General features: G+C 41.5%; 1 protein-coding gene across 1 annotated transcript in view; it reads right to left on the bottom strand.

Annotated features, from left to right (window-relative positions):
• Window positions 1-1,214: 1,214 nt before the first annotated feature.
• PAH (phenylalanine hydroxylase) overlaps window positions 1,215-20,501 on the bottom strand; it is a 40,264-nt gene continuing 20,977 nt past the window's right edge. The window contains exons 5-13 of the mRNA XM_005022554.6: window positions 18,595-18,662; window positions 15,556-15,752; window positions 14,985-15,120; window positions 13,341-13,410; window positions 10,483-10,539; window positions 9,371-9,466; window positions 8,881-9,014; window positions 5,753-5,868; window positions 1,215-5,122 (exon numbers count right to left, since the gene is read on the bottom strand). Coding sequence (XP_005022611.1) covers window positions 5,079-5,122; window positions 5,753-5,868; window positions 8,881-9,014; window positions 9,371-9,466; window positions 10,483-10,539; window positions 13,341-13,410; window positions 14,985-15,120; window positions 15,556-15,752; window positions 18,595-18,662 — 918 coding nt within the window. The 3' untranslated portion in view covers window positions 1,215-5,078. The remainder of the gene's footprint in view (window positions 5,123-5,752; window positions 5,869-8,880; window positions 9,015-9,370; window positions 9,467-10,482; window positions 10,540-13,340; window positions 13,411-14,984; window positions 15,121-15,555; window positions 15,753-18,594; window positions 18,663-20,501) is intronic.

The raw sequence follows: 20,501 nt of genomic DNA, 5'->3' as shown, positions 1-20,501 counted from the left end.
GCCTGGGAAGCAGGGTCCTCACAGCTGTGCATGGCCCAAGACCAGGTGCCACAGGGCCTGACACTGCCCATGGAACGGGCAAGGCTGAGATCCTGAACCCAGCCAGGCTTCAGGATCTGGCAACTTCGTCTGCCATGGGCTGCCCCCAACCCTACACCCCTGGCCCTGCTTATGTCCCAAAGAGGCATGTCAGAGAGGTCTGTGCAGAGCCCACAGAAGCACCAGGCTTAACTGCATCTGTAAACCAAATAGGATAGGGAAGGTGGGGGGAAGAAAATAGGCTTCGAGGGGGGGGAAATGCTGTTTCCACACCCATGTTACCATAGTAGAGGTGGCAAGGCTGGGCATGAAGGAGCTGATACAAGTCTGACTGTCTGAATCCAGACTGGGCCTTCCCCATGGAAAGTGGGTTCATGCATCCCCACATTCAGGTCACAGGCATGGCACAAACGACAAGTGGCACAAGCTCTATTTTTCCAGCCTGTTCTCTCCTGAGTCTTTGCACTGCAGGTGAAAGCCCTAGGTCTTGAGATGTATGGCTATGGCACTGGTCACAAGCATTAAGAGGGCTGAACCATCAGGCTCTTATGGTTGTCTTAACAACCTAGTGTCAGAGTCCCATTATCTCCATACTTGTACAACATGAAGCAGAATGGTCCTGTGTATATAAATTGAGGTTTCTCAGTAGACCCAGACTGGCGTCATAAGTCACCTTAGACAGTTAGAGCACAATAAACAAAGCTTGCAGTGCAGCTTTGTAGCCCATTGCAGATCCAGCACAGAGAGATGTGGGTCCCAAGTGGTAACATGTCCTTCCCCAGCCAGTGAATGCTCTACTGCCACCTTGGATCCACACTCGGGACAGGCCCAGAAAGGCTCCATACATGGTTTCCTGGTGTAAGTCAGCTTTCCTAGGACATCCCATTGCCAGAGTGTTGGTTTCAGCACTTTTGGGGACCTCTAGGAGTACAGGAGGAGAGGTTTCAGGTTGAATGTTGCAGTTTAAAGGGCTATGCAAGGACAGAAACACAGTGTGTTCCACAGGGACAGGCAGCTTCTCCTTGCAGAAAGTAAGTCTCTCCAACCCCAAAAGCCAGTAGGTTTATCCTCTCCTGTGCCCTGAGAGGGAAGCCATGGCTGATCACCACAGACAAGCTGTCCATTTTTGAACTGTTCCCATATCTCTACCATGTATGAACACAATGCTATTCATATGAGTTGGATGTGGCATTAACATTTATTTTTATTTTTATTTTTATTTAGGTTAATTTAAATGGTTACATTTCAACATTAAAAAAGTTTTCTCTGCCAATTGCCAGCATGGTTTGAAGAGCAGCAAAGTGACAGGCTTTAAAAGAATGAACTCCTGTGCGCTCTTCCTGTGCTTAACCCCTCTTTCAAGATTTTCTGCATCCTTTAAGGAATAAAACATCCCTACTGCAAGGCTGCTGTCAGATCTAGGCATCTTAAGATGCCCAGAGGAGACCACATCCCTATATAACTTCATGCTGATGACTTCCTGCCTCCAACACCATCACTGGCCTTGGCCAAGGTCACTGCAAAGGAAGAGGGCCTCATGAGAGGGTTCTTTGGTTACCTGAAACAAAGCTTGGAGACAAGGACATTAAGAAATGTGAGCGTGGTAAGACAGAACTGAGGAAGTTTACCTAGAAGGTAAGCTTGGGATGGGTTAGTCAGTGTAGCATACAAAGATGTACAGAGTATGCAAAGGTAAAGTAATATGTTGCTGTATATTTCTAGGTAATTACACACATCAAGGGACTTTTTTTTCAAATCTCTGCTTCCTGTTAAAGCTCCATGATCTTGTCAGGATGAGTGAAACTCAGTCACTGCAGGTTAGCCTTTTTTTTAATTGGAGCACACCTCAGATGGTCTTTCTCTCTCCCCTGTGTATTTACTTCTGATTAACTTGGGTGTTTAACTTACCTATAAGATTTATATTGTCCAGATAAATCAAAGAGCATTTTGCTACACACTTTTAATTTTCTTTAGCGTGGAAATAAGAAGTGGCCCATAAAGAAGTATCATTTTAAATGAAATTTACTTTGTATTATTTAAAGCACATTAAAACTGTTATTTTTCTTCAAGAAAATCTATTCTCAGTATATGTCCTCTACTTTTCAAATACTAAGCATTTAACTTTTTCTCATCTCTGAGTCTTTCTGAACAGCTATGTGATGATGCTTTAGCTGAGCTATTGTTCATTTACACCTACATTAATGGACTCAGAATCAGACTTGTGTCATCAATGTTCTTTAACCATTCCACCTGCACATAAAAGACAATCATGAATCCTGTGTTCTTAACATTTCCATCGATTTACCACTGCTATCATGCAGAACAGAAATCAAAAGCAGAGGAGCTTGGAAAGCTGCCTGTGGATTAGTTTGAAAGACTTCACCCTTGGGATGAAATTGTCTTTTTTGGTACAGAGTTACCTTATGGGTCCTATTATATAAAGAGAGAAAAATATGGGTTATTTTCACACTGAAAATACATGCCAAGAACTGAAAATTCTACATAGACCTTGTCATAGGAACAAAAAAAAAAAAAAAAAAAAAAAAAAAAAGAAAGATACAGAGATAAAAAAGCTTACTTCAAAGCACCTAAATGATTCCATTTTGCATAAGTATACTTCTACAGAAAAGGTTTCCAGCTGGTATCCATAGATTAATGTTATTAGCCACCATAAATATAATGGAAACAGCTGTACTTTCTGTCTTCCTAGAGGATGATGCTTAGACTGAAGCTCCACTGATTTTCAATCTATAAATACAAGAGTAGTACAATAGTAGGTACTGAACTTATGAATTTTCAAATCCCCCTTCATCTTTGGATCTTCTAACAGAAATATGACTCTTGAATCATGTTGGTATCATAATGCAGTACTGTTTCAAGGTGGAAATACTGTTCTGCATTTCTTTGGTTGATTCAGTTCCAATATACAAGTGCTGATCTCTTTTCTTCAACTGGGGAGCTACAGGAAGGTATTATACAATGTGGACCAGTCCAAGAGAGCATTTAGCTGTCTTGAATGAAAGTTATTGGAGAAAATACAGAAATAGGCTTCTGAACATCAAAGCTCTTCTATCTCTATGGCTCATCTGGGTTAAACTAGAAACACCCTTGTTTCGATTTTCTGCCTCAGTCAAGCTATACTCCAGGCAGAACAAAAGTGCTTTAACAAAAGGAGATTTAAACTCAGGCGGGGGAAGGGAGGAGACTCCAAAAAGCATAATGATTGAAGATTTGTCTTGAATTATTCTGTCTGTGAATTTGAATACATTCAGATTGGGGACACAGGCTAACCGTGTCTCCTATAGCGTTGGTGGGGACTCTAGCCACAGATACGGTGAATTAGGAATCAGAAGGCTCTGATATCTTCAGCTGCATTAAAAGACACAATTCTCCTTCATTTCCAACAGGAAGGGTATTGTTATCCACCTGGATTATGAGCCCAAAAAGTTTGGAGATACCTTGCAGCGGTGCTGAATAAAGCACCCACTCTCAGGACACATACTGTACAAGGTAACCTTCACACCTCAGCTTTCCTCAGTGAGTAGCTGAATAAGTCAGTTTAGAGAGCTCTCCCCTTTCTGTCAGCTTGTTGAATCAGCTCTAAGACAATTATGTTACACAAGGTTACAGCCATCACAGCTCTAAGATTGGGCTAATAAGGCCTTGATGACATGCTAAAACTTCTGCATTATTTTTTATTTGCACAGAGTATTGGCAAAGTGACCTAGCATCCAACAGCAAAAAGCCACACAGATGTGTCTTTTGGTAACTGTTCTCTGAAAAGGCCTTTTTGTGGGTACTGTACTGAGGCATGGACCCCATGCTCTGGATAAGCAGTCTCAGTGCCTTGCTTAGGGACTCCATTCTGCAAATCAATGACAGAACACAGCATAAAGTATTCTTGACCTACACAGACCTTTTTGGGATTAATCATTGTGCAAATACAGTATATTTGTGTGTGGCAATACATCTTTGTTAATGAAGCTGCAGCATATTTGCTGTTTTTTCTACTAGCATCTATGCTGTTTATCAATGGCAACATCACACTTCTAGAAAAAAAAATATTTCACGATAGAGGTGCTCGTGTAAATGCAGTACAGTTTCACCAAGGGAAGGTCAAACTCTACAGGGCCAAACAGCATGTGTATATTCCCTGAAACATGTAGAGATTAGGATTTCATGGAGAATATGCACAAATGTAAGGGACTGAGGGAAAGATTAATGTGAGAGAAAAAGAGTGGATTAGTCTGTGTTAGGTATTACCATCCAGTCACTGTGCCAAGTGTGGTAATGCAACCCCATGTCTGCAGCAGATTGTAGTTCTGCATGGTGGAGATCTCCTCCTTCTGCCAACCTTTGGCACAAGAGATACAGAGGGTTTCCCTAGATTCCCAGAACTAAGTTGATGTTTATGCTTTAGTCAGAAAAAAAAATGGATTAGTGTCTGAAGGCCAAAAGAGGCAAGGGTCACCTGCAAATGTCTCTTTCTCCTTTGAAGACAGGATGAAGTAGTTGGGGTTGTTCAGCCTGGAGAAGAGAAGGCTCTGGGGAGACCTCACAGCAGCCTTCCAGTGCCTAAAGGGGTCCTGCAGGAAAGCTGGGGAGGAACTCTTTGTCAGGGAGTGTAGTGAAAGGACAGGAGGTAATGGCTTTAAACTAAAAGAAGGTAGGTTTTGATTAGATATAAAGAACTTCTTAACTATGAGCATGGTGAGGCACTGGAACAGGTTGCCCAGAGAAGCTGTAGATGCTCCATCCCTGGAAGTGCTCAAGGACAGGTTGGATGAGGGTTTGAGCAACCTGGTCTAGTGGGAGATGTCCCTGCCCATGGCAGGGGGATTGGAAATAGGTGGTCTTTAAGGCTCATTCCAACCCAAACCATTCTCTGATTCTTTGTCTGATAATCTGTGATAATTAAGATATATGACAAGCATTCAAGCAGTACACAGGAAAATAGACTGAGGCTAAGTGAAGATGGGTATTTGTATATGGCAGCTTCTATACTGTAGCTGATGATTAGTATGAGTTATAGACAATCTTCATTTTATCTTCTGAAGAGCATTGCAAAGGATCCCCATCTCACCTGCAAAGGAAATAATCACAGTAATTAATCCTACAGTTATCCCATTTCTAAAACCCCTGTATATATTCACCATTTATATTCATTCCCTAAAAAAAAAAAAAAAAAAAAAAAAAACAGTTGAGCAAATAAATGCTGGATTGGACACATTTATGAGGGTCATAATGAAGTAGAGGTTTTAAAGTCAGTCCTTCTTCACCTTCATCAGCCATACAAGGTTGGCTTGCAGGAATAGGAATGCTGGCTCTTAGCAGGCTAATCAATATTAAAAATATTCCACATCAGGGAAAAAGCTAGGATGACAAAAGAAAATATGACTAAGCCAAGCTTTCCCTTTACTTCCTTGCTGAAAACAACTAGAACCTCAGGTCAGAATCCATCACCCTCTGGCCTTTCCTAGCACTTCCAGTAAAACTGGAAATTTCAGATGTAACAAACTATAGTCAAGTGGAAGTGCTGTTTGGAAGTTTAGCTAGAATTAGGAAGGAATTTTTGCACCATAAAGGAGATGTTTGATGACTGAACTTGGTCAAGCTCAAAGCACAAAAGGCAACCAGACAAAATCTGCTTTGTGGTTACTATTTCTGATTCAAGCTCTGAGGAATTCAAGCTAACAAATGTGTGGTTCCTTACTGTTGATGGTGTCAGCTAAATTCTTCAGCTGCTTTGCATTGTCCAGGACTTCGATTCTCTGGGTGTAGGGATTGTACCGAACAGAGAAAGGACGAGGGATTGTCTGAGCAAATTTCCTGAGGGAAAATACAAAAACACATGCAAACCTGAAAAGCTCCTATTTTCAGTAACTCTCTTTTTTGGTTGGTATATGCATTTGCTGGTAAGGGTAATAAGAAAATCTGTGAAAGGAAATAACTGAAATTCCTGCTGAGTGAGCTGAAACCTACAGCATTCTGTAACATGCTTGAATGTTCTTTTATCCTTACCACCTTTGTTTTTCCCAAACAGGCCTAATTATGCTATTGGCATGTCAACAGTGCTCCTGATATAGTCCAACTACATAGCTACTAGGATTTGCCAAACTTTAAAACTTCTTTTTCCTTTCAGGAATGCAAAAGATAGGAATCCTGATCCATGTTTACAATTTCTGGGAAATCAAGGACAAGTATCTATGCCATTCTGGCATATCATGGAGCAAGCAGACTCAATTTCTGGCATTGTTAGTAGAGGCACACAGGTCATTGCAAATATAGGAGATAGTCAGTGGAGTGAAGTTGCAGTCTTATTCTCAGCTGCAAAATAGTTAATTCCACAGCAAAAGCAGTAAGAATTCAGTATCTTGGGAAAATACTGATTTGCATAACCACAGAACTGTAGAAAGGAAGACTCTGAGTGGGAAGAGATGGTCAGAGCTATTGTTCCAGACTCCTTGCAGACCCCAGCAGGATACTGGCTTATATATCTGCTTCAGATTACTGAAGTTATTGCTGAAAGAGGAAGGAAAGCACGCAGGAATTGATTATGGAACCCCACTATACGGACTGTGACTCATCATGTTAAATCCCATAGGCCCAGAAGAGTGGAATATGCTGGATGCCACCTCCACTTTGCTCCTTCAGTTTAGTCCTAATTATTATCAGCTAAAACTCTTGTTTCAAACAGATTTCAGTGTGAGCAGGCCACAAGGTGTGACAGTAAAAAAAAATGTAGGTTAGCTATGATGAAAGTGTTTTTCTAAGGGGACAGATCCACTTTAGAAGACAGTCTTCCTAAATCTCAGCTGCAAGTAAGATTCGTATTAGGAAATGAATTTCTTATTAGGAGATGAATATCTCAATATGAAATTTCCAGGTCAGCCTCGGAAGAATTTTTCAGGGAGGTTTTCTGTTACACACACACACAAATGTGCACCCAGGCATAACCCGCCAATACAGGCATTGGACCAACCTGTTCACCTCTTTCAGTTTAATCAGTTCTCCAATTTGATCTTTGAAACAAATAAAGAAGCCCCAAGATCCTTTTTATAGAGCAATGCAACATCTTACGTTTTTTTAAAGGAGCTTGCTTATCAGTTCTTATCAGTTCATTTCAGTGAGAAGAAGTACACAGAGAAAATAGAAAATGTATGCAGAATATTAATAGCATAAACCAGAAGAGAAAGCTATCTTTCTCAATTATTGGCCCAGAGCAAATGGTAGGAGTAGAGGCTGTAGGTTTATGATGACTGAGGAAAAAGCAGAGGAGGTAGCTAGGAAGACCCAGAAGCTGAGGAGCCTAGGAAAGCAAAATGTTTTGGGTCTTGGTATGTGTTCATCTGTGAGAGAGAGAGAGAGAAAGAAGAGATGGCAGGTCTGAAACAAGTCCCTCTATGGCATCTCATGTGAAAGATTTGTTGAGTGTGAACAAGGCTAACCCCCAGTGGCTTGGCTAACATCCAGAAAGAATGTTGTTGTTGTTTTTAAACAAAAATAGAAATATTGCTGTGAGGTGGAACCCAAGCTGAACCACAAATGCAGTCTGAGCCAGTCCTGTTTCAAGAACGAGAACTGAACCTGGGCCATTACTTCAAAGTCTTGTTGAACTGGAACTGAATTTGTGTTTGAGTCACAGATGACTGAAACATTTACTGTGTAGCCCTGTAGGCTCGTAAACACACTGCTGGTAACAAGCTGGAGGCTCTGTATTAAGCTAACAACAGAGGTCTTGGGTTGAAGGTTATTAGGCTGTCTTGGACATTTTTTTTTTTTTAGCTGTAATAGCAATTGTCTAATGACCATGTAGCTATTACCTAATTTGTTTTAGTTTAGCTCAATTCTGAATAATTGTGTGCTATAATGCCTAATGTTAATAATTTCCATATAGGCAGGAATACCGTGTAGTTGTGCTGTATAGAGTGAACTAAGTCTGGCCCTAAAGTATAATCAAACATAAAGAACTACTGTCATGGGCTGATAACAGGCCTTAAAGGATGATGCTGTGGTCCCTGGGCTATCAGGCTATTAGCAACTCTCCAATTCCCCACTGGTCAGTTACTCATAGTAACTTAAGAGCTGAGGAAAAAAAAAAATAAAGACCTAAAATAATATTTATCATACATTTGTAAAGTCAGAAGTAAAACATATTTTCAGAACAATGCAGAAGAAGTAAGATATAAGGAATATTAGAGAACATAAAAATGGCCCTGAACACACTTTGGACTCAGGAGGAAGAAACAAAGCATCAAGAACGTCAACACCTTCCTCCTCCTCACAAAAGAGAGAAAGAAACTATTTTCATTAGTATCACAGCTCTGCCCTGAAGACCTCAACAGATGCTGATTACTTGACAACTCCACCCACCACCACCACCAGACTGAAACCATTGACTTTAGGACACAAAAGAAATTGTAAGGGTGGGCATAAATTCAGTAGAAAAGGAGAATATACTGGGAGATTATTTTTTATAACAAATTTTAACTATAGCAATGTTAAAGAGACTTATATCTGTTAATTAGCTAGCTTTGAACCTATGTGTTACTATCAGTGCAATTGGACTTATAATGTATTTTTATATGTATTTTTGTTATACTGATGAAACTCAATTAGGATAAGCAGAAATTCTTGGCTTCATATAAAAGGCATGTTCCTTTCATTCCCCATAACAAAATTTTTAGTGTAACAACTCCTAAGTCTCTTTGAGCACTGAAGAATTTATTATGAAGCCTCTCAAAACAATACCTGTCAACCCAATACCTGTTATGACAATGAGTTCCACTGTGTTTGCAGAGGTCGAGAAATTGCATCATATATATGGAATGACTGGATTACCTTAGCTTTTCTTTTGCGTCTTTAAAACTTTCAGCAACAAAGTAGACAGGCTGGAACTCAGTAACAGGGTACTTCTGCACAGCAGTCTTCTCCAGGACAAGAGGCTGAATCTCAGGTTTACTTGATAAACAGTACTATGAGCAAAAGGGTAAGAAGTTTGTTTCAGTTTAAAAGTGCTTTAATTTGCTGTGAAAGAAAGATAGAGCTACTGAATACCACCCAGTTTCTCAAAGGGAAAACTTGCTGCTGTGGAATACCAATGACACAGTGACTTACTAGGAAAGAAGCAGCTATGAGCCCTTTGTCTATAAATACACGGACACATCTATTAGGTAGAGCACTTCAGTGAACTATGACATTATATGCTACTTGTGTGCACAAAGTATGAAGGAAAATAAGGGTTTGAACATATCTGGAAGAGAAAATTGAGCAATTATAAAAACCCAGGTATGAACAATGTATCATCTTCAAAATGATTTATAGAACATACCTGTAGCTCCCCAAATGAAGACAGCAGCCCTGCACCATATGCCTTTAGTGAATCACCTTCCTTACATAGTCCAAACTCCACTGTAAACCAATAAACCTAGAAAGAAATTTAGAGAGAAGCATATGATTCCTTGATCAAATGGGCAGGGACGCATCATTGATTTGAATGCATTTAGAATTTGCTTTTCTATTTAAAATATTGCAGTGTGTCAAATATCAACTGCATTAATACAATAAACATCCTCACAGACTGAAATTCTTCTTCTGGAAGGGCCACGGTGCAAATTGAGCTTCCTGACAAATGCAGTTGTGTTTTACTGTGCTTACATTTGTCAGCAGAGCAGAGACAATGAAACTATAGCAATAAAATTTCATTTGGTCTGGCCAACTCAGTTAAGTTTGAACCTTTGATGATATAAGTTTGTTTCCTGTTTTACACAGAGGGCATCTAGCTGCAGCAGCACAGAGGGAATGAGCTGTTATTGCAATAGAAGACATCATTGTGTGGCCTACCTTGACTTTTTGGTCTGCTACTATGTGTTTGAAAGGATATGTGCCCTGCCTCAGAAAAACTACTTCATCTATCAGAAACAGCAAAGATGCTGCAGTACTCTGCCAGGTGAGCTGGCACTGGGGACACTAATCTCATAGGCTAAGGAGATCACTAGTCTCATCTAGATCGTTAGGTCACTAATCTCATCTCTCTTTCTCCTGATTTTCATTTGGAGTCGCAGAGCAGGATTCAGGTAAAGCATTAACTTATCTGCCCAGCAGGGCAGAAGAAAAGGAACACTAGCAGGTAGAACAGCTAAGGAAGCTGTCTCCCGAAATTCACTGGGGGCATGTAGTAACATGTAATCTCCTCTTGCCTAATATGTTTGTGCTGGAGGAAGTCTTGTCTGGCCCTCTGTGTTTAATCACAACTGTCACTTTGAATAAGTGGTGCCAAAATTATTTTTCTTTAATGTAACTGTTTCAGGGTGGGGTTTTCCAATTATGGACTTCACTCTGTTCCCATTCAACTCTATGGGAGTTCTATCAGTGACTTCAGTGGCAGCAGAATTAAACAACACAGGGTGCTTTGGAAAACTGGGCCCTCATTTATTAAATTACCGTAGCAAGTTTCTCGATGAAATCATCTGGAGCTCCCAGAGATGCCAGTCCAATTTCCTGTAACAATAAACCATTATTCTTCAAGCCATTTATTGCAAACATTCTTCCTGTCTTGTCTTATGTAATTTCTCACATTTTAAATGTTACCATCACTTATTACCACACACAAATGTTTACAGGACATATTCCTATCGTGCAACATCAATTTTAAACCAGAACTCTCTCCAGAAATGAACAAAAGGGTCCTGTCTAAATGTCATTTACAAGGCATAGTTCTTTGTGCTTGGTACAAAAGCCATTGAAGTCAAATAAAATTCTCCTTTTGCTTTGACAGACTTTTGATCAAGCCCACAATGCACACCCAAGAGAATGATACAGTCAAAAGAAGATAAATCAATCACATCCATACTGCTTAAATATTTATTTTTGCTTTGATGGGTCCGGATTGCAGGAGGTTTCTTGCAGCCTTGAAAGACATGTTTGTTTATTTGTGTTTTTTTCCTGAATGACAGGGCATGATTTGAAAGAGCTCATTCATACCTTGGGAGGTAATAGAAACTTTCCCAGGAGGCATGCTATAGCTGGATTCAGAAGCTACATGAGACTGTATATAACCAGGTACCTTTCTCACTTTGCTCCAGTGAGGACTGCACAATGTAAAATCAGAGCCCCCGCCCCCAGTACCCTTTCCCAAACCAAAAGCATTAGTGCAGCTATTGTCAAATATGTCAAATCCCAATAAGCCGAAGTGCAGTAGGGGCTATTTTGAAGGAATCCCTGGTCCTGGGGAAATGCAGAGCCTGCAGTCAATACTGAGTGCTAATAGCTACAGCAGGTTAATTTCTGTCTTGTGAGCAGGTTGTTACATAAAGGCTATGTCCCTTTCTTTCCCTTCTTCCGTACTTCCATCTTTCTGTCCTTGACCTCCCATCCTTCTATCCTCAATCCTTCTTTCTGTCTTTATTTCTGTCTCTCTTTGTCTTTCTCTTCCTTCTTTTCTTCCTTCCTTCCTTCCTTCCTTCCTGTCTGTCTGTCTGTTTTTTCTTGTTTTTCTGGTAAGATGCAGCCTAAATTTACTCCTTCCCTGAGGTTTGGCTTCTTTTCCAGAGACATTAACACTAGCAAAGAGAAAGCTCTTCTCCAGCCGTCTCACACATTTGCAGATGGGACAGTTCCTCACTTGACATCCTCTGTGATAGACTTCTCTGTGACTTCAACAGAAAAATAAGTAAATAAATAAATAAAAATTCTTCACTTTCCCGAACGTTTGGGCTACAAGATGGAGCAATAACTCATTTGAATCACGAGCCATTTAACTTTCCCCAGAAGGATCAACATCTACAGAGAAGGTTTTAGATGAATTCTTTACAAAGGATTTGCCTGTAAAAAACAACCCACACAAGATAAACGTTTGGCGTATGGGTACAGAAGTTCACACATGTGATTTGTGTCTAGATTTCAAGCAGTAAATAAATCCTGATTCACAGTCTTCATGACATCAGCTGTTGTCAGAAATGCAGCAATGCTCTCCCCTATGTTCCAGTTTGTTTCTTTACTACTCTTAGGAAGCTACCAACTGCAAACATACATCATTTCAATGGAATAGAAACATTAAGGTTGGAAAAGACTTCCAAGATCATCTGGTCCAACCATCCTCCTACAACCAATGTCACCCACTAAATCATGTCCCTAACCACCAAGTCCAACCTTTCCTTGAACACCCCCAGGGACAGTGACACCACCACTTCTTTGGTTAACCCGTTCCAATGCCTGACTGCTCTTCTGAGAAGAAATGTCTCCTAATTTCCAACCTAAACCTCCCCTGGTGCAACTTGAGGCCATTCCCTGTAGTCCTATCACTAGTTACCCATGAGAACAGGCCAACCCTCAGCCCCCCACACCTTACTTTCAGGTAGTTGTAGAGAGCCATAAGGTCTGCCCTGAGCCTCCTCTTCTCCAGACTAAACAACCCCGGTTCCCTCAGCCACTCCTCACAGGACTCGTGCTCCAGACCCTTCACCAACTTCGTAGCCCTTCTCTGGATATGCTCCAGGGCCTCAGTGTCCTTCTTGTACTGAGGGGCCCAAAGCTGAACACAGTACTCAAGGTGAGGCCTCACCAGAACAGAGTACAGGAGGAAGATCACTTCCCTGGTCCTACTGGCTGCACTATTCCTGATACAAGCCAGGATGCCATTGGCCTTCTTGGCCACCTGGGCACACTGCTGTCTCATGTTCAGGTGAGCATTGACCAACATCCCCAGATCCTTTTCCTTTGCACAGATTTCCAGCCACTCTGGCCCAAGTCTGTAGTGCTGCATAGGTTGTTGTGGCCAAACTGCAGGACCTGGCACTCAGCCATGTTGAACCTCATCCCATTGACCTCTGCCCATCAACCCATCTACTTTAGGTCCCTCTGCAGGTCCTTCCTACCCTCCAGCAGATCAACACTTCCCCACTTCCCCACAGCTTGGTGTTGTCTGCAGATTTATTGAGGGTGCACTCGATTCCCTCATCCAAATCAACAGTAAAGATATTAAAGAGGATGGGCCCCAAAACCGCCCCCTGGGGAACACCAACGGTGACTGGTCACCAGCTGGATTTAACTCCATTCATCACCACTCTCTGGAATACCTATCCATGACAATCTCAGATGACAAAACAGAAAGGAAAATAGTTAATACCATCTGCTATTTGGAAAAGGAGACTCAGTTGACCTCAGTCACTCTTAGACAATAAGCTTAAAGGTGAATTTCCCTCCACACCATCCCATCCCTTGTAGCTATTATTTCATCCTCTGAATTGCCTCAGCTTTGGTGTGTTCAGTTATAAAAATAGCATAACTGCTGAATAACTTACCTGAGAAAACTGAGCAAAACTGGGATCAGCAAAAAGAGGCACATGTCCTAGCAGCTCATGGCAAATATCACTGCAGGAAAACATGACATCTGAATAACTTTAATTTAGGCAAAGTCCAGCCCTAGAGTCCACGTATAGTCAGGAGTGCAGGGCATGCACTCCTATCAGCAAATAATGCTCAGGACTCATAGGCAAACATTTTTGCTCTAACTCGACTCTTGTGAGGTCAAGGTTTGCACTCTCAAGGCTTTTTAGAGGTTTTATCCTCACAGATGCCTCAGAGGAAGGATAGTGTATTATTTGTTTTCCTTTTGGAAGAAAACTGTCCTTTCAACTGTTCAGGAAGATATCATCCCACCAAAGGAAATGTACTTTTCACTCTCAAGGGCAGGAAATAGCTCTAAATGCAGCTCAGGCAACTAAGACAACTCAGCGTAGTGTCAACATACACATCAGGAGCTCAACCCCAGCCCCTGTTCAGGTCCAGAGCCTCACACTAAGAGATGGGAACTCACTTTTCCTGGGGTAGGACTCCTTTCACTACAAGTTGAAGTTGGCAGCTGAACAGGTGTGTTTGGGGAAGAGCTCACCTAGGGACTGCTAGAGTTTTCAAAGACCCAGAAGCAGTTTAGTGAGACAGAAAGGCAAGATGGATGAGACACTCCCAGGAAGGCAAGGTCTGTGGAAGACTTCTATAGGGCAGATTTGAAGAGCAGATATTCTTGAAGAGCAGATTTTCAAGGAGATGTATGCCCAGGAGAACAGCCCAGTCAATAAGAATTAAACTGGGGATTTGAGAGGCAAGGGACTCAGAGGAAAAGATGTAAGCCACACTGTGAAAGATGTTGTTCACTGGACCCTTCTGGAGACAGTGCAAGACTTGCAGGCACTGCATAACAGCAGCAGCAGGGGCTGTAGTAAGGCTTTCCACTCTGCAGTTAGTCCCTATTTGCCTGGGCATTTTGTGAGGAGAGGAGAGGAAGGCAGATTTCAGTGTGGCTTTGTGCAGGATGGGAACAGGGTGAAGAGATGCAAGCAGAAAAATCAGAAGAATAAGGAGTGGAAAAATGGAGGGGAAAGGGAGGATGTGGGAAGAAGTAGAGAGAAAAAAATTATTATGGATGTGGAGGAAGAATTGCAGTAATAAAAAGCAGAGGAAGAAGATAACTTTTTTTTTTTTTTTAACAGCAAGTGGAGAAGGACAGGGACAGGCAGAAATTTTACAATATAAAACTGAAAAAGAGAAGGGGTCACTGATCTGGGCTTCCTCTATCTTGCTGCCAGAAGCTTGCTTGCAACATGTTGAGTCATTCCTGCACTAGATTTCACACCACTGCTTTGGGTGTTAATAGCTAAGTTAAATGCTTTTGTATGCTGCTCTCCCGACTCCCAGCCACCACACAAGCATGTCTTCAGTTAGTAGAACTGTCTGATCAATCCCAGAAGAACTTGCAGAAGAGGATACAGCTTACTAAAAAGACTAGAAATCTTCCAAAAATGTTTTCAGAAGAGTGCAGTCGCTTGGCTGCTTTCCATTAACTGTTCCCAGGAGTGCTCTGGAGTCCCTCATGGTTATTATCAGTTGGCCTGACCCTATTGCTAGTCTGCTATGACTTTATGTACTTTCTGTGCCAAAGTACTTACGGCTCTGGTGTGTACATAGGTTTCGACGCATGGCGAATATACTGTGTAGAGTGAAATACTCGGAATGCCAAACCAGCCAAGAAATCCCGAGAGGAGAGCAAGCCTGCAACAGGACGCAGGCGAAATCCAGTGCAGGCTGAAGAGACAGAAAGGTGGCATGTTAAAAGCAGCTGCTGTACTTGATTTATCCTTGTCTGGACTCCTCACAGTAGAAGAAAGTTAATTGTTTTCTTTGCCCTCACTATGTTTTCTATGCCCTCACTATGTAAATAGAGTTTAGTTGTGAAAGAGCAGGGAATTTTCTACCCATGTGTACCAGCATCATAGTACCTGAACATCCATACCAATGTATTTCTGAAAGTTTTCAAGAGGGACCTGAGGCACAGGCTAAAGAATGTGCCCAAGTGCTCACACAAAGCCTACAATTGAGCAGATACTGCTTGTCCATCTGTGAAAACACCACCCCAGCTGACAGAAGAGGCATGCTTATATATATATATATATATATATATACACACACGTATACATGTGTTTTGTTTGTTGTTGTTTTTTTTATATGCTTCAAACTTACTCTGCAAGAATTTTGAAATATCTTCAAGCTGGGGAATGTTATCCTCCCGGTAGCCACAGTACTTCTCTAGCAGTGGGAACACATGGTTATGTTCATAACAAGCATGAGTTGGATAGAGACTCTTCAGCTCCCTGAAGACAGTGCCCCATGTTTTCTTTTCTTCTTCTGTGTAGGTGACTCGAGGAATAGGTTGGCCACTGAAAACAAATACGGATATTCTCCATAGGAGTGACAGAAAAAGTGTCCTATGCCACTGGCATCATACTCAGGAGCTCTACATGGGCTGGTCAGGAGCTGCTGGTGCAGGAAGGGAGATGCCTTTTCTTTGACATGGAGGTGCAAAAGGAGTCTCACTTGCCCCTAGGCACTGACTGAGAAGAACTCTACCAACCTCAGGTGTGATACCGGCCTTTAGCCTACCCCTTGCATTACTGTGATACAAATAAATTAGTGCTTATTTGTCTTATCAAGACATTCTTCTAAAAATATTCTCTGGCTGATGGTTTCAATTTCTTTCCATTTCTAACCATGGAACAGCTGTTGTATTTCTTGGTCTAATGCACACTATATTAATTGTCTTTGTTACAACAGGGAAACCACCAGCTCCAGAAAAGTCTGTTTCATGGCAGTCAGAGAAATTCTGAGCTGTGCTTTATGCTACAACAGATGCAGACTTCAGCCAGTTTGACTCTTTTTTTTTTTTTTTTTAATTGTAATGAGTAATTTTGTGTCAAATCCCACCCTCAGGCCTCCATGTACTTAGCTCATGTTGAAGCTAGCACGAATTAGACAATCCCAAGCAATGTGTTTTGGCCTCCTGTGAATAGTCAATTTCTTAGCAATAATGATAGGGCCATAGGTGAATCCAACAGCTTTGAAAAATCAAAGGGTTTTAAGTAACTTAATAGGGTTAACATCACTGCTGGAATAATGCCGGAGCTTTCCAAGCCCCAGAGACCCATTGTTAAACTATCGATGACACCCTACCATCTCCCACCCCCTCATTTCCCCCTTGAGCCTCAGGGCAGCTCCTCTGGAGTACCATAATTTTCTGCATCTCTGTATCAGCCCTTCTTTGATTTGTGGAGCTTTAAACATCACATTGAATTACGAGGATTGCTCGGGGATTTTTGTTCCTATAACACTCCTAAGTAATCCTAAGTAATCCTCAGCCACCTTCCATAGCTACAGGGGAAAATTATTGGCTTAAAAACTTTTCAAATTTCAATTAAAAAATTGCAAGAATAAACAGGGCCAGAAGCTAAGGAAGGCAGAAGAAAGAGGCAAGCTAAAGGCGAAGAAGAGACAATTCAGGGAAATGAGGCATTCAACAAAAATGACAGGTAGATGTACCAAGAAAGAAGGCAAAAGAGCAAAGGCAGAGAGGAGCAAAGAAAGCAGAGAGACACAAACAGGAGGACAAAAGAAGTGCAAAAGAGGGGGGACACAGAAGATTAAATTGATAAGGAGAAGTGTGAAAAAACTGACCACAGACCTACCTCACCTTTGTAGCTGACTTCACAAGCTATGCATTTTGCTTTTTCAGATACTTTCCATAATGCCTCATAGTTTTGATTGTCCCTCTCTTCCTGCCCAGTTCTCTGTGCCCCTGTCTCTCCCTTGCAAGAGACACTCCCTTGGCCTCTGCTCTCCTGCTGCAGACCCTGTAAGTCATCTGCCATGTGTAGCACCCAGGGCAAGAACATTACCCATTTGGTTCTTCCTGAATCAGCATCCAAAGTCACTGAATACATGTACTTTCTTTCCACAAGACCCAAAAGCCCAAATGTGGGCTTTCACACTCTGTTCATTACTCTGTTAGTGAAAGACCTTATTGAAAAGTCCAAGAACTTCACAGAGGTCCAAGCCTGTGTAGCCTTCAATGTGTCTGAGGATCTGCATAACAGACTAAATATTAAGTAGTTGTATCTTGGAATATAATGGTTTCATCTTCCTAAGCTGGTTTGCTGGTTTGCTGGTTTCAGGTTGAATACTGGAGGGGGGGGTGGTTTAGAAGATGTGGGTATTATCTTATTTTTGTTTTATTTCTCTAGGATTTAACTAAAGCCTACAAACTAGAGACTAGAATTTGCTATCTGTTAAGCAGGAAAGGTAAATGTTCTATGGGATACATATAAGTGGAAACTAGATCCATTCATATTTGGCCACAAAGCCTTATCCAATTTTTTGAGCCACAAAATGGGCTCCTGACTTTTTTCACCTGACTTTTTTCACTTTGCATCAATCAGACCAATTTTGTCTCATTTTATGAGCATTATGAGCTTTTTGGCTCAGAGACTATCTTTTCATCACAGTCCTGTGCGAAGTGGATCCCTAAATGTACAACATATGTTACCTTATCCTTTGCAATCACAATTTTTACCAGTCTCAGCAAGAGTCAGGCCCAGTATTACTGATGTAAATGTGTGAGTGGCTCTGGGAGCAGAATTTTATCTCCTCCAGATTTGATCACTGAAAGCAATCAAGCAAGCCTGTTCTAAATGAATTTATCATCTCTATTCATTTATTTTTCTTGGGAAATGAGAGCCCAAATTGCTGATTGCAGCTGGGTCAGACATGATAAAAGTAGAGTATCAGGCACTGGATTAGCATCAGAACCATAAGTTATTCATTATTTTAATAGTGCATGCAGCTCCTGCTTTAATGTAAATGATAGGCACTCCTCCCCCAGTCCCAGTTTAATGGGGAGGATACCAGAAGCAGCTTTATTCAATGCTCAGGTCTTTGTAGTAGCAACTGAGTCTGCTGCTCAATTAGACAACAAAGCCAGGGGAAGAGGGGTGTTGTGGGGAAAGAGGGGAGGCGATGTTCTCATCTGAATGTGTGTCTGCAACAATTTACTTTTGTTTTACTGCTATTTGGGGATAAATACATGAACAGGAAGATTTAAACACATGCCAGAGAAAAGCCAGCAGCAGGAGGATGCTTGTGGAAAAACGGGGACTGCCAGCAGGACAAGAGCTCCAGGAGAGAGCAGGAGATATAGGCTAGCTTTTTGCCCACACACTGAGCACTCACTGTCTGTAGTTGTAGGCGATATCTGCAAACTCCTTCCTCCGGGCCCGGTACACAGGATCTTTGAACCCCTAAAGAGAAACAGTGACATTCAGTCCCTGTGTAAGTGCAGGTGGTAAACAGCCTTCCTCCTGCTGAGCACCCTTGGGCATGGCTGGTCCAAGGGAGCAGCAAGCTGCCTGGGGAGCGACAGAAGTGTAGCAGGAGGTGTGGGAAGCTGCCTCCATCCTTCCTGGCTCCCCTACACCCGGCTTGCAAAGGGCACTGCTCCTTCCCTGTCTGCAGGGCAGCTGTTCAGCTGCAGCCTTCCAGCCCTTCTCACCCTCAAGCCCTTTTGTTTTGTCATTTCCAAATGCTACGAAAAAGGGAAACACTCTCCTTTACAACACAGGCAGGGTGCTACCACAAGAGCAATGCACCATATAAACAGCCCTCAGATAAAAACGCCCTTCTGGTTTGTCATGAAACTTGTCGCAGTTGCCAGCACAGCTTGGCTGGTCTAGAGAAGCAGAGCTAAACCATATTAGAAACACACTCATCAGTTCAGGCAGACCTTTTAGGTATTTTTTTCAGCATGAACAATATTTCAAGGTGCTTGTTTTCAAAATGTTAGAAGAATGGTAAGCACCTAGCTAACCAAAAAGCCCTGTTAGTGCTACAAAATCAATCATTTGAAGGGGAAATGATTACTATAGAGAATGTGTAATAGACTTTGTGATGGTCAGTTTGACCTTTGCAGCTAATTATCTGTATTACCAGAGATAAGAAATATAATCTATAAATCTTCTCCTGGAATAACCATTCTCCTGTCCCAATGTGCCATTTATTATAGGTTCCTCAGGGCTAGGAGTGTCTTCACCACCTAAAGTAGAGAAATGTCCTTCCCAGATAGAAGACATTTATGCAAGGCAAATAGCAACAACTCTGTGGGCACTGCTTCAGTTCATGAATGCACCTCAGAGGTGCATGGCACAACAGGACTGATTGGCCACGAAACACAACCAGGTACAGGAGAAAGCTAAAGCACTGTGCAGATCAAAGAGTGCTAGGCAAACAAAGGCAGCCAATAGCCTAAAAAAATGCACTGTCCTGGATTAACCTGGTATTTGTGGTTAAATCCCAACACAGGCTCTTTTAATTTATTTATTTCTGCACACTGTGTGCTGTCTTGCCTATTTACTGCAGCAGTTGGGCTTCTTTTTAAGGTAACCTGGATAAAACTGCTCACAAAATAATTCTAGGAACTGAAGCAGAGATGCTTTATTCCTTTTCATATCTATATATATTATTTTTTTCAAATACAGTCTTGGTCTATTCCCACATGACACACAAGGGGGCCATTGACTCAGTGTATCTCCTTTCATTCTGCCTTTCATACGACTGCACTGAATATCATGAATCATTGTATATGATACATAACACATCTTGAATTAAGCAATAGGTAGTGAATGACTAATCACCTCATCTCAATTAAACTAATAGCAGCAATTTTTGTTGCGCTGCATGTAATTTATTTATAATCATCCTATCTCAATTAAACTAATAGCAGCAATTTCTGTTGCTCTGCGTGGAACTCGGTGTGTTTTGACAAATGAAAATAAGTTGTTGTTTGCTTGGAGAGGGAGTAGAAGCAGCAAGTATTCTTGTATTTGGAAGAGCTGAAAAACCACTGAAGTAATTTTTTTTTATCAACTAGGCCAGCGAACAAAACTATCTGACACTACCATTTAAACCACAAACTTTTTGAAACAATGACTTTTCCTTTTGTTCTTTCTCATCATACAAAAATCATGACAGATTTAACAACCACATAACAATGCACAAGCTCAATCGTGACCAACCACGAAAAAGCACTCTTCCTATCTCCAGGATATAATATGCTGCTCCTGAAGTTTTTGTTACTAGTGATT

This window comes from Anas platyrhynchos, chromosome 1, assembly GCF_047663525.1.
Source record: "Anas platyrhynchos isolate ZD024472 breed Pekin duck chromosome 1, IASCAAS_PekinDuck_T2T, whole genome shotgun sequence".
NCBI classification, from domain to species: Eukaryota; Metazoa; Chordata; class Aves; order Anseriformes; family Anatidae; genus Anas; species Anas platyrhynchos.
This window is presented reverse-complemented; position numbering and strand designations above follow the sequence as displayed.